The sequence below is a fragment of the Oncorhynchus mykiss genome, chromosome 21 (assembly GCF_013265735.2).
Source record: "Oncorhynchus mykiss isolate Arlee chromosome 21, USDA_OmykA_1.1, whole genome shotgun sequence".
Classification (NCBI taxonomy): Eukaryota; Metazoa; Chordata; class Actinopteri; order Salmoniformes; family Salmonidae; genus Oncorhynchus; species Oncorhynchus mykiss.
In genome coordinates, this window is record NC_048585.1 from 26,428,052 (window position 1) to 26,441,914 (window position 13,863).

General features: G+C 42.7%; 2 protein-coding genes across 3 annotated transcripts; one reads left to right on the forward strand and one right to left on the reverse strand.

The window, feature by feature from the left end:
• Positions 1-604: 604 nt before the first annotated feature.
• On the forward strand, positions 605-11,568 carry ncaph2 (non-SMC condensin II complex, subunit H2). 2 transcript variants are annotated; one of them, XM_021577346.2, is made up of 19 exons: positions 605-762; positions 1,044-1,164; positions 1,402-1,503; positions 2,283-2,344; positions 3,340-3,418; positions 3,567-3,635; positions 3,787-3,866; positions 4,029-4,195; positions 5,306-5,445; positions 8,669-8,770; positions 8,882-8,945; positions 9,069-9,170; positions 9,257-9,301; positions 9,397-9,467; positions 9,574-9,760; positions 9,970-10,019; positions 10,145-10,246; positions 10,403-10,552; positions 10,781-11,568. In XM_021577346.2, exons 2-19 carry the CDS (start codon positions 1,051-1,053, stop codon positions 10,931-10,933), a joined length of 1,839 nt encoding a protein of 612 aa, XP_021433021.2. In that variant the 5' UTR covers positions 605-762; positions 1,044-1,050; the 3' UTR covers positions 10,934-11,568. The 2 variants fall into 2 exon arrangements, with proteins under 2 accessions (XP_021433021.2, XP_021433022.2); XM_021577347.2 differs by having other exon boundaries at positions 9,976-10,019.
• Positions 11,339-13,464, reverse strand: LOC110500155 (protein SCO2 homolog, mitochondrial). The gene is made up of 2 exons (XM_021577349.2): positions 13,403-13,464; positions 11,339-12,843 (listed from the first exon to the last, which is right to left on the reverse strand). Exon 2 carries the CDS (start codon positions 12,825-12,827, stop codon positions 11,886-11,888), a length of 942 nt encoding a protein of 313 aa, XP_021433024.2. The 5' UTR covers positions 12,828-12,843; positions 13,403-13,464; the 3' UTR covers positions 11,339-11,885.
• Between the last annotated feature and the right edge of the window lie 399 nt (positions 13,465-13,863).

The window sequence follows — 13,863 nt, forward strand, 5'->3', positions numbered from 1 at the left end:
TAATTGGTAGCTTGGTAAACTATATTTTCAGAATAGTTTCCCCACCACTGGTTAAAAACTAAACCACATTAAATGCGTTTGATATATGGCTTACAGGGAATGTAAACTAGAGGCAAAGTCAAATAACATTGTGCGAATTAGGCCTATATGCAATAAAAGTAGAACATGTGTTCAGCAACTGGAAAAGTTTAGCATAAAACGAAATGTTGCATTGCTGATATTGGTTGATGTTTTGGTATTTCGATAAAACATCAGAAGTGGTTAATATGACACACATATGCTCATTTGATTTCTAAATGATAACTAAGGCTGCGTTTACACAGGCAGCCAAATTCTGATATAAACATGTTCAAATTATTGACAAGACTTGATCTGATTAGGAATAATATCCGATTGGAGCTGTCTGTGTAAATGCAGCCTAACCTGGCCACAAGCATCGAACATCATCACACTTATTCAAGGATGCCTTGTAAATATAAATTCCAAGTGCTCCATCTTTCGGTGGGTGAGATGGGTACAGGTTGTTTTTTAGTGGTACACCCGCCAGTAGATGGCAGCAAAGCGCATAAGCCCTGGCTCTGTTGACGTCAGAGCGGAAACAGTCGGCGAATAAGAACATCTCGCGCGAATATAACATAAAATAATAAAATGGTGGACGCGCGGTTCTTTTGAAAGTGCTCCAAAGTTTATCATCACATATTAAATATTTGGCTCACCTTCGTATTTTGTGAATCAACGCCTACGGTGATTGGAAATCATTTGGTGAGTGTAATAGCATTTCACGAAGGTCTGTATAAAAAATTTTTGGTAGCTGGCTAGCTAGCTAACGTTACAGGAATGGTGTAACAATACGTCAGTACTACTAGTTGGTCAGTACGTTAGCGACTATATTAACCAAATATACTTTTCTGTGAACTTAAACGTTCGCTAGCTAGATAGCTAAATGTCAACGAATCTATTTTGTAGATAGCTACTGAATAAAGTGTTATCTTTTCTAAAAATCACACCAATTCAAATCTGACATGATTTCATCTCATTTTAAGGGGAGCCATGGTCATGGACACAGTGGAGACTCGATTCGCCCATTTGTTGCAGCCTATCCGGGAGCTCACGAAAAACTGGGACATTGATGTGGCCTCGGAGTTGGCAGATTATCTAGAGGAGGTGGGAATGAGCCCGTGACATGCATTATGGGGAAAATCATGTCAACAAAATAGACTTAAAGTACTGTATTAAAAACATTGTTGTGTGTCAACACACACAGCCTTGTATTAATCAATGGAGTCACCAACAGGGTTGAAAATCACACAGACCAAGGCTGGAGTAGACTGTTAAGAAAGCTTGTCCTCTCACAAGTTTGTATACACTTACCACTCTCATATTGTCTCTATGTTCTGGCAGTTGGATGAGATGTGCATCTCGTTCGATGGGGGCAAAACCACTCTGAACTTTGCAGAGGCAGCGCTGCTCATCCAAGGCTCAGCCTGCATTTACAGCAAGAAGGTGAGACGTTGTTTGGTAGAAAATAACATTAGGCTGGTTTCATATAATATTCCTGACTTGTTGTCCAAAAGTAACTGTGATCCACCACAATTAATTTGATCACAACTGTGGTATAACTATGATATTGTTAGCAGCTTGAGTTTTTGAAATGCGTGTTAGAGATCAAATGTATTATTATTAGAGTTTCCCTTAGGATTTGTTTCAGCAAAGTTGTGTGTGTAATGTCTCTGACCAACATTATTTAGAGGCCCTCGAAACGGGGCGGAGGGAATTTTAGTTTTAAAACGAGTTTCCTGCATTTTGTCAAGGGGCTCACTGGCTGAGAGAGATTACATTCAGTTTAAAGCTAATTTCCTTAAATTCTTCTACACATTTTCCCATGGGGCTGAGAGAAATTGCCATTTTAAAGCTAATTTCCTACAATTCTACAAAAGTTTCCATGGCTGGAAATGTTCTTATGCTATCTGAGTGACTCAAACATTATAACAAAATCCATGCCATGACTGTCTAGTTTTTATTTTGGTGATTGTTAGTTCTCAATAATCTTATTTAAAAAATATATAGGTCCATTATCATTTCTACACACTTTATATCTAGCTTAAGTGTTTTAAGTTTACACTGAAAATTTCAATGCCTCAAAATATTTTCAAAACAAAATCATATCATACTTTTATCATGTTTTTTTTGGTGGTGGCAATGATTTAGCAGCCCACCGCTGCTAAATGAATGTAGGGGAAACACTTTACTAAAATGTATTATTTTGTTATTGTTTGATTCAGGTGGAGCATTTGTACAACCTGGTGTACCAAACTCTGGACTACATCAATGACAGAAACAAGAAGTAAGTGCAGTACCTTCAGAAAGTATTCACACCCCTTGACTTTTTCCACATTTTGTTGTTTTACAGCCTGAATTTCAAATGGATTCAATTGAGATTTTGTGTCACTGGCCTACACACACAATACTCCATAATGTCAAAGTGCAATTGTGTTTTTAGGAATTTTTACAAATGAATAAGAAAAGAAAAGCTGAAATGTCTTGAGTCGATAAGTATTCAACCCATTTGTTATGGCAAGCCTAAGTTACTGAGTAAAAATGTGCATAACATGAGTTTTTTTAAATGACTACCTCATCTCTGTACCACACACATACAATTATCTGTAAGGTCCCTCAGTCGAGCAGTGACTTTCAAACACAGAAAGACAGTGAAAAGAAGGAAGCCTGTACAAAATCTAAATATTCCAAAACATGGAATATCCTGTTTGCAATAAGGCACTAAAGTATAACTGCAAAAAAATGTCAAATAAATGAACTTTATGTCCTGAATATAAAGCGTTGGCCTATAGTAGACTTAAATTGGCTTGAAAATTTATGGCAAGACCTGAAAATGACTGTTAAAAAAAGTATAATGTGAAAATATTGTACAATCCAGGTGTGCAAAGCTCTTAGATACTTACCCAGAAAGACTCACAGCTGTAATCACTGACAAAGGTGATTCTAACATGTATTGACTCCGGGGTGTGAATATTTACATAAATTAGTATTTCTGTATTTAATTTTCTATACATTTTCAAAAGTGTCTAAAAACATGTTTTCACTTTGTCATTGTGTGTAGATGGGTGGGGGGGATGGGACAATTTAATACATTTTGAATTCCCGGCTGTAGCACAACACAGTGGAATAAGTCAAGGGGTATGAATACTTCAGCAAGGCACTGTCCCTGCCTCGCTCCCTGTGAACACACACAGCTCCACTCAAACCGCCAGTCTTCATGGTGCTCTGCTTCTTCACCTCCTTTCCCATTGAGTTTAAGGGATTTGTACCTGTCATTTTCAGGAAAGATAAACAAGCATTGACTTCTGGAGAGGATGGAACAGATGGGGCCTCATCCAACAATGCTAATGATGACGACAGGGTAAGAGTGTGAAGCTGGGTGGGGGGGGGGGGTGACAGTTGGGCTAGGAGACATTGACCAAAGAGAGCCATAGGGGGTTTGTAGCAGGCTTTAGTTCCGGCCCAACACTGTTATCACCTGATTTTACTGATGTTTGTTGTTCCCCCAGTTTGACTCCTTAGACCAGGATACAACAGATGTCTCCCTGCAGTCAGAGATGAAGAATGAGGCCAACACGGTGAGTGTCCACCTCTGGAAACATTTAACCCTTTATAAATGCCCCTCTGAAACACCAATCAATATATTGTACATTCTAATCAGACTAACTGATTTGTGTGTGTGTGTGTATCCATGATTCTGTGTAAATGATTGTCCTGTGTGTTCCTTAGAATGTGGACGTGGCCCCTCTTCCCCCCGAGTCTCTGATTCCTCCCGAGGCATTTGAGAAACAGAAGCTGCTTCTCGTCAGGTGGGTGCCAAGTCCACGGCCTAAACCGCCCTCAACATGATGAACTCTTCTGTAGAATAACTATGGAACATTGTCAGCCTTGCAATATGTAGATGCCTTACTTTCTGGTGGAACAAATTTCTGTAGAGGGCTGTCATATCAATGTTTGTGTGTGCCCTGCAGTCTGAAAGGAGAGGTGCTGGGCAGCTGTAAGGACTTTAAGATGAACACGTTCATTCCGGACTCCCTGGGTATCATCCGCCTCTTCCTGGCCTCCTCTCAGTCCCACTTCCTCAGGGATGCCCTGTCTGATGCACCCCTGGTCCCCGTCACCCTGTTCGGGCACCAAGGTAGAGAGGCATTTAGAGATCGATACTGTATATTGACAGTTGTACATTACTGTGTCTTGCTCTATACACTGTACACAAGCGTTTTGGCTTGACTTTATCTCAGCATTCAACACCATAGTACCCTCCAAGCTCACCATCAAGCTCGAGGCCCTGGGTCTGAACACCGCCCTGTGTAACTGGGTCCTGGACCCAGAGTTCCTCTGTCTGTTTTTTTTTTTTACCCATCTTAATCTTTTTATTTTATTTGCCAGTCTGACATATGGCTTTTTCTGTGCAACTCTGCCTAGAAGGCCAGCATCCTGCAGTCGCCTCTTCACTGTTGACGTTGAGACTGCTGTTTTGTGGTTACTATTTAATGAAGCTGCGGGTACTATTTAATTTGACCCTGTAATCGAACCCACAAATGCTGATGCTCCAGATACTCAACTTGTCTAAAGAAGGCCAGTTTCATTGCATCTTTAATCAGGATTTCAGCTGTGCTAACATAATTGCAAAGGGGTTTTCTAATGATCAATTAGCCTTTTAAAATGATCAACTTGGATTAGCTAACACAATGTGCCATTGGAACACAGGAGTGATGGTTGCTGATAATGGGCCTCCGTACGCCTATGTTGATATTCCATAAAAAATCTGCCGTTCCCAGCAACAATAGTCATTTACAAAAAAAAAAATGCATTTCTTTCATAAACAAGGACATTTCTAAGTGACCCCAAACTTTTGAACAGTGCGTTTGTGTATTTTCTTAATCCATTCCTTACTTAGATTTATGTGTATTTTGGTAATATATTGTGAAACTGTTAGATATTACTACACTGTCGGAGCTTGAAGCACAAGCATTTCGCTACACCCGCAATAACATCTGCTAAACATGTGTATGTGACCAATAAAATTTGATTTGAGCCACAAAGATTTGATTTCTCTGTGAGCGGGTTGGGAGCGTTTGATGTGTTTTGCCTCCAACAGAGCACTACATAAAGGTTAAATAAAATGCATTTAAAAAAATCCCATACCATGTTGCCAGGACCAGCTCCAATGGAATATACGGTTCTTTTATGTGTATTTCTAAGCTAAGGCCGGGTGCTGACATCCTTATTGTTGTTGTGTGTCCAGATGACGCAGAGTTTGCAGCAGGGGATGTCGTGGCGGGCGTTACCGGGGACGATGGTGGTGATGCCGGTGCGGACAACTTTCTGCCCCTGGAGGACAACGAGATGGACCATGGACCTGAGGAACATATTGACAGACACCAGGTAGGAATGTAGAAATCTCTTCTCTTACACACACGCACATACTCATGCGCATGTAAACTCAGCAAAAAAAGAAACGTCCTCTTACTGTCAACTGCGTTTATTTTCAGTAAACTTAACATCTGTAAATATTTGTATGAACATAAGATACAACAACTGAGACATAAACTGAACAAGTTCCACAGACATGTGACTAACAGAAATTGAATAATGTGTCCCTGAACAAACGGGTGGGGGTCAAAATCAAAAGTAACAGTATCTGGTGTCGCCACCAGCTGCATTTAGTACTGCAGTGCATCTCCTCCTCATGGACTGCACCAGATTTGCCAGTTCTTACTGTGAGCTGTTACCCCACTCTTCCACCAAGGCACCTGCAAGTTCCTGGATATTTCTGGGGGGAATGGCCCTAGCCCTCACCCTCCGATCCAACAGGTCCCAGACGTGCTCAATGGGATTGAGATCCGGGCTCTTCGCTGGCCATGGCAGAACACTGACATTCCTGTCTTGCAGGAATTGACGCACAGAACATGCAGTATGGCTGGTGGCATTGGCATACTGGAGGGTCATGTCAGGATGAACCTGCAGGAAGGGTACCACATGAGGGAGGAGGATGTCTTCCCTGTAACGCACAGCGTTGAGATTTCCTGCAATGATGACAAGCTCAGTCCTATGATGCTGTGACACACCGCCCCAGACCATGACGGACCCGCCACCTCCAAATCGATCCCGCTCCAGAGTACAGGCCGCGATGTGACGTTCATTCCTTCAACGATAAACGCGAATCCGACCATCACCCCTGGTGAGACAAAACCGCGAATCATCAGTTGAAGAGCGCTTTTTGCCAGTCCTGTCTGGTCCAGTGACAGTGGGTTTGTGCCCATAGGCGACGTTGTTGCCGGTGATGTCTGGTGAGGATCTGCCTTACAACAGGCCTACAAGTCCTCAGTCCAGCCTCTCACTGCCTATTGCGGACAGTCTGAGCACTGATGGAGGGATTGTGCATTCCTGGTGTAACTCGGACAGTTGTTGTTGCCATCCTGTACCTGTCCCGCAGGTGTGATGTTCGGATGTACCGATCCTGTGCAGGTGTTATTACACGTGGTCTGCCACTGCGAGGACGATCAGCTGTCCGTCCTGTCTCTCTGTAGCGCTGTCTTAGGCTTCTCACAGTACGGACATTGCAATTTATTGCCCTGGCCACATCTGCAGTCCTCGTGCCTCCTTGCAGCATGCCTAAGGCACATTCACACTAATGAGCAGGGACCCTGGGCATCTTTATTTTGGTGTTTTTCAGAGTAAGAAGAAAGGCCTCTTCAGTGTCCTAAGTTTTCATAACTGTGACCTTAATTGACTACCGTCTGTAAGCTGTAAATCTTAATGACCGTTCCACAGGTGCATGTTAATTAATTGTTTTGATTCATTGAACACGCATGGGAAACAGCGGTTAAACCCTTTACAATGAAGATCTATGAAGTTATTTAGATTTTTTTTTTGAAAGACAGTGTCCTGGAAAAGGGACATGTATTTTTTTGCTGAGTTTATATAGATAGATATACATTGTCTTCAGAAAGTATTCACACCCATTGACTTTTTCCACATTTTGTTGTCACAGCCTGAATTTAAAACGCACAATACCCCATAATGTCAAAGTGGAAGAATGTTTTTTTTGAAATGTTAACAAATGTATAAATAATGAAAAACTAAAATGTCTTGAGTCAATAAGTTTTCAACCCCATTGTTATGGTTAAGCCTAAATAAGATCAGGAGTAGAAATCTGCTTGTCAAGTCACATAATAAGTTGCATGGACTCAGTCTGTGAGTTTGTTTTTAACGTGATTTTGGATTGACTACCTCATCTTTGTACCCCGCAATTAACTACAAGGTCCCTCAGTCGAGCAGTGAATTTCAAACGCAGAAAGACTGTGAAAAGAAGGAAGATTCAACTACAAAGACCAGGGAGGTTTTCCACTGCCTTGCAAAGAAGGGCACCCATTGGTAGATGGGTTAAAAAGCAGACATTGAATATCCCTTTGGGCATGGTGAAGTTATTAATTACACTTTGGATGGGGTATCAATACACCCAGTCACTACAAAGAAACAGGTGATCTTCCTATCTCAGTTGCTGGAGAGGAAGGAAACCGCTCAGGGATTTCACCATGAGGCTAATGGGGACTTTAAAGTAGTTTAGAGTTTAATGGCTGTGATAGGAGAACACTGAGGATGGATCAACAACATTGTAGTTACTCCACAATACTAACCTAATTGACAGAGTGAAAAGAAGGAAGCCTATAGGGGATAAATATTCCAAATCATGCATCCTGTTTGCAATAAGGCACTAAAGTAATACTGAAAAGAATGTGGCAAAGCAATTCACTTTTTGTCCTGAATACAAAGTGTTATGTGTTGTATTAGATTTGCCCCAAACATTACTCTCCATTTTTTTCACAATAGCATCAGCATCAATAGCATCAGCATCATGTTATGGGTATGCTTGTAATTGTTAAGGACTGGGGTGTTTTTGAGGATAAAAAATAAATGGATAACCTGGTTGTCTGCTTTCGACAAAAAATTGGGATATGAATTGTCCTGCTGAAAGGTGAATCTAAAACACAAGGCCAAATCTACACGAGTTGCTTATCAAAAAGACACGGAATCTTCCTAAGTGGGTGAATTACATGTTTTACTTAAATCTGCTTGAAGATCTGAGGCTAGAGTTGAAAATGGCTGTTTAGCAATGATCAACAACCAATTTGACAGAGCTCGAAGAATTTTGAAAATAATTATTGGCAAATATTGTACAATCCAGGTGTGCAAAGTTCTTAGATACTTACCCAGAAAGAAGTACATTTATAATTGCTGCCAAAGGTGATTCTAACATGTATTAACTCAAGAGTGTGAATACGTATGTAAATTTGATCTTTTAAATACATTTGAAAAAAGGAAGCATGTTTTCACTTTGTCATTATGGGGAATTTAATAGATTTTGAATTCAGGCTGAAACGCAACAAAATGTGGAATAAGTCGAGGGGTCTGAATACTTTCCAAAGGCACTGTGCGTGCATGCATGCATACGTACAGAGGAACCGTTGGTGTCACACACACCTAGTTCCATTACAGCTAGTAACCCATTTATCGTAGCCCTTTTTATGGGACCTTGTGTTGAATTGTGTATGATTTGTATTACCATGTGGTGTTTATTGGTGTGTTCTAACTTGTTCTCTCCCAGGCCCCCAGTGAAAGGAGGGTGTTGAGGGAGAGGGAAGGAGTCCAGCAGCTCTCTGAGGAGGAGCAGAAGAAACAGAGGGTGGAGGAGGAGAGGGCTCAGATGGTACGGTTATCCGTCACAACCACCGACACATTTAGAGACGGAAAATAACCTTTCTAGTATGCACGTTGTTTTTTTTTTTGTCTTTGTGATGTGAGGATTGTTGTGATGCAGGCAAACATGTGGAGATTACATGACCTTTATGATACAGTCGGCGAGGACAAGCCTCTGAAAACAGGTGAGGAAACATTTTCCTATCGATGACATGCAGTCCAACTGACTCTTACTCACTGAGAGGGTATCGCAGTATGTTTTCTGCGAGGGGGCCTGTTTGTGTTAAATGTGTGTTCTTTCGCCATAGGAAAATGTTATAAGGTTCCTCCGGGTCTTGATGATTCTGGGAAGCGGAAAAGGAAAGGCCCCGCTGCGCTGCAAGACTTCTGGACCTGGTACACTGGCACCTGTAAGTTGTGCGTAAACGCGTGTTGGTGTGTCTGAAGACTGTGAATAGGATGGAATATACCTGACAAATGCCGTCTCTTGTTGCAGATGACCCCCCTGAACCCAGGCTAAAGAATGGACCTACGTATACGGGTAAGGGTGGATCTCACCTCCTCTATCGCATCATTTAGTTTTCTTTTGGACCCTCTACTATTTGGCGCTTACAGCAAATGGTGTTTCTGTTACAGACTTGAACTACATCTATATGAGTAAAATGAAAGACAAGCTGAAGACCCGGAAAAGGATTCTTAGAAACACGGTATGTGTTTGTACTTCTATAGGTCATGCTGCAAAGAGCATTTGTTGCTGTTTTTACTGTTGAGTGTATGAGTATGTACTGAACATACAGCCTTGTGCCCTTACAGGGTGTGTTTGTGTCTGACGAGGAGCTGAAAAGGACGTACTTGCAGCTGGACGAGAGGGAGGAGGAGTTAGAGGGCCTCAGACACCACGACCCCCTAGGCCTGCACGATGACCTCTCTGACAACGAACATGACCCTTTGACTGATGAAGCCCCGGCTGACTTCCTGAATGGACAGGCTTTCATACCTGGTAGACACCGTCCTGGCTGTCAGGTCTCCACTGTGTGACTGTAGAGTTAGACTAATGTATTAGTGTCACTCCACAATGATGTGTTACTTGACAATACAAAACACAGATAAAAAATAAATAAAACACATTGTTGACCACTCAAAGTTTTAAGACACTGTAGGCAATCCTAGGCAAAGATAGTATGTTTACAACTTTTCTGTTGCTGCCAGGGGCAGACATGGACGGGCTGAGTTACGAAGACCTGGTGAAGAAGAGTGTGGTACGTATACACAGGCCGGTCTCAATAGCCAGTTTTTCTGGGTCATGTTCCAGCAATAAATACTACAGGGTTCTGTGTAGCTAGTCACTGATGTCCCACCCCACCCCACTTCCTTCATATTTCAGGAGCAGTTCTTGGTGAACTCCCAGGGTTATGCCCAGGAGACAGCGCTGTCGAAAAGAGTGAAGGAATGGGAGGACAAAATACGACCGGAGCTCACCTATCAGGTAAGACTCAATAACATACTTTCCAGACCTTTTTGCTGTAGATCAAGTATTTATTCTAATAAAAATATATCCTTGTTCAGCCTGTTGATTTCTAGTTTGGCGTCATGTGATCTGTTGGCTAAACTTCCAGACACTCCTGACCCCATGTCTATGCAGGAGGAGCGTGCTACCTTTGACATCCATGACTATGGGGACAGGATCGTAGCCGCGTTGTGCAGTGTGGGCCAGAGGAGGACCTTCGCCTCTGTAGTCCACGGCATGGACAACTTCGAGGCCTGCAAGTACATGCTGGCTTCCCTTCAACTGGTGTGTGTGTGTGATTTTAATACATCACAATCTAATCAAGTGTAATGAGCCACTGTCTGGAGTTCAGTCTTGACACTGAACACTTGATATTTAGAGATGCTTGATTTTATTGTATGACAAATTAATTTAATAGCTCCTAGTTCAAGGTATATTTGTCTACAGTAACTCCATTACTCAACCATCAGGACACTGTGCCATCAGGTTATTATCATTATCTCTCCTCTTCAGGCCAACGATTACACAGTGGAGGTGGACAGGAGTGAGGGTCTCGAGGAAAGCATCGACACCATGGGACTCACTCTGCTCAGCAAACACCGGGCCAACCAACGATTCAAGAAAGCCCCCGCATCAACCTCCGACCCAAAAATCTCCTCAACCTGATCCAGTGGGTGTGTGAGCTCTTGCCTCCTACAGACTCAGTGGGGACTAGAGACCCATTACTCTGAAATGTGGTACACACTCCTGTGTGTGTGGCGCCACTTGTGCCTACCGGACCACTAGTACTAACCTGCTATATCAACAGGACCTGGCTGCACCCATTAACTCGCTCATGTACTTGCTCTTATTTAATTTCAATCTCCTCTCTATGGTTTTGATCTTTTGTGTCTGTGTATTCCTCTGGTTATGTCAGAGAAATAAGCTATTTTCCACCCCTTTTTTTTCTTCCATTCACCTGCATTTACACTATATTTACCAGATGTCACACTTGGGGTATGTTGTGGTGTGTTGACTGACACACATCTAAAAAAGATCACCCTTTTCACAATTTTTGGCTTTGTATCCATGACAATTGTATATGTAGCTTTTTATTTGCATGTTTGTCCAAGTAGTGTAGAACTTGTACATTTTCTATATAAAATGAGAGGACTTTTTAAGAAAAACTTGATCATTTTTCTACTTTCATTTTAAGAGAATAACCTAAATTGGGAAATTATGTTTCATTGGTTTGTAAGGAAAAATGTTTTTTACTATGGCCAAAAATGTGTATAAAATAAAACATGAGCATGTGGATTTTACTAAGATCATGTGAAGCCACTTTCAATATTGCAACACCTGTGACTGTACACTAGTGATTGTCGTGCCCTTGACTAAAGACTAGTATAAAGACAATTTCATATCCATATCATTATTGTTGGACAAAAACAACTTATTGCACACACAGAATCAGTATAGCCTCGATGAAGTGTCCATATTGTTGTGGTTCAGTCGGGTCTGGGAATAATTTAACACAGGGCCTAATTTCTGATGGAGATTATCTGGACTGGGTTCAGTTTAAGTGTGACATACCATGGGTCTTTGATACAGTCTTGTTGGTGTGGTTACCGTCATTCACTCAGAGTTTGACGTAGCTCTTCATATGGTTCCTGACGCTCTCAGCAATCTGCACGTCGTCCTTCATCCTGTTGTAATAGTCCAGGAACAGTCCATCGGGGTTGACCAGGTAGATGAGGATGGTGTGGTCCACTATATAGTCCCCGTCCTCATCCTTCGGTCCAGGGCTGGCATACACCCTGTAGTCCTTCCCCGCCACCTTCACCTCCTCTGGGGTACCCGTCAGGCCGATCAGCCGGGGGTGGAAGTCCTTCACGTACCTCTCCAGGGCCGCCACGTTGTCTCGTTCCGGGTCGACCGTCACAAACAGCGGTTGGACCGCGGGGAGAGACCGGTCCTTGTCCAGGGAGCTGACCACAGCAGATACCTTATCCAGCTCTTCGGGGCAGATGTCAGGGCAGTGGGTGAACCCAAAGTAGAGGAGCACCCAGCTACCCAGGAAGTCTCTCTTGGTCCTGCGGTGCCCCCTGTGGTCGAGGAGGCTGAAGTCTCCCTGGCCCAGGGCCACCTTTTTCAACTGCTCTATACGCTGCATTCTATGATTTTGCCGCTTCTCGTTTCGCACGTACCACCAGGTGCCAAGCAGACCCCCGCCGAACAGCAGGGTGACTACCAGACGCGTTCGCAACCTGATCTTGGCTGTGGAGGTGTTGGGTCCCTGGGAGAGGGTGACCCTCTGGGTGAAAAGGGGGAGGGAGAGAAGGCCACGGGAACTCCCCAGTGTAAAAGGCCCATACAGGCCTGTCCTATGTTTAGGGGTATGGTGGCCACAGAGTGGTACCTGTGAGGAGAGCCACACCCTCTGGGGGTGGTGTGTGGAGCCAGAAGTCTTTTGGACTGCTGAAGACCTCACCGGGCATCTCAGGAGTCTCCCAAACGTAGCATGGAGGTCACCCCCTATGAAGCCTACAAGTCCCAGCATCCTTCTCTCCAGACACAGCATACTTCCCACAGAAAACCTTGAGGGGTTGAGAATAAAGGGTTGTCACTAGTCACCACAGCCACAAAGTCATAAACTCTGTCTATTTCTACAATTTATCTTCTTGAAATGTGAGTGTTAAACCTAACCACATTTTGAATGCATTTTTTAAGATGGAGCCAATTTGGACTTTGTGGCCGTGGTAACTAGGGGAAACCAGAAAATTTAGAATGTAAGCAAGCTGTGTTCCAAAGGCATACCAGCCCATTCAGTCTAATAACACCACAGGATGTAGCTTTGTAATTGTCCTGACCCTGTCAAACCATACCACAATCATCAGCAACACAGCACTACCACAAAGACAATACAGGTTTAGAAACTGTGACTAGTAGGCGACTCAAGCTAAACTGCACCACTCTTATAACCAGCTTGAGTAGCTAGCTATCTGGCTAAGCCTACAAGCTACCTGATTTAGATGCAGACGTTTTTATGAGCATTGACTGAGCTCTTTAAATTAGTCATGCTTTCATACAACATGCACGTTATCTTATAATATCCCATTATGATGGCAAAATGGATAACATAGCTAGGCTAGCTACCTCAACTTCCTGGCTGGTCGACCTTTACATGCACACACTGCTCGTGTGATGCTGCTGTTACATGACTACCTTCTTTTCAGATATCTATATTCGACAATACCGATATGTAATAAATAACAAAACAAAAACCACTATTATGAACAAGGCAACAATTGTTAAATGTGTTTGACAATTGTGTTGTTACAAAAGAGTTAAAACAATTGTCGTTTACATGTTGAAGTCACATCGGCAGATTCGTGTATATCTCTGTGTCCTAGACTTTCCAATAGGTGGTGCTGTTGTCTCTCCTACATGCTGCGGAGTTCACCAGAGTTCAAATTTATATGAATTCCTTCAGTTTAGCTTCTTTCTTTTACGTGTAGGTAATTTGTTGGTGCTGGATATCAAATGATTTCATCAGACATTTCTGCATGGTTAGATACTTCCATGGTTCAAGAGATCATGGGAAAAGGGAACAGATA

Bases quoted from the DNA above. Each gene is read 5' to 3' on its own strand.
- LOC110500155 (XM_021577349.2), bottom strand. From the start codon at position 12,827: ATGCTGTGTCTGGAGAGAAGGATGCTGGGACTTGTAGGCTTCATAGGG.
- ncaph2 (XM_021577346.2), top strand. From the start codon at position 1,051: ATGGTCATGGACACAGTGGAGACTCGATTCGCCCATTTGTTGCAGCCT. The intron at 9,761-9,969 runs GTAGACACCGTC...TGTTGCTGCCAG, and splicing joins TGGACAGGCTTTCATACCTG to GGGCAGACATGGACGGGCTG. The intron at 10,020-10,144 runs GTACGTATACAC...TTCATATTTCAG, and splicing joins ACCTGGTGAAGAAGAGTGTG to GAGCAGTTCTTGGTGAACTC.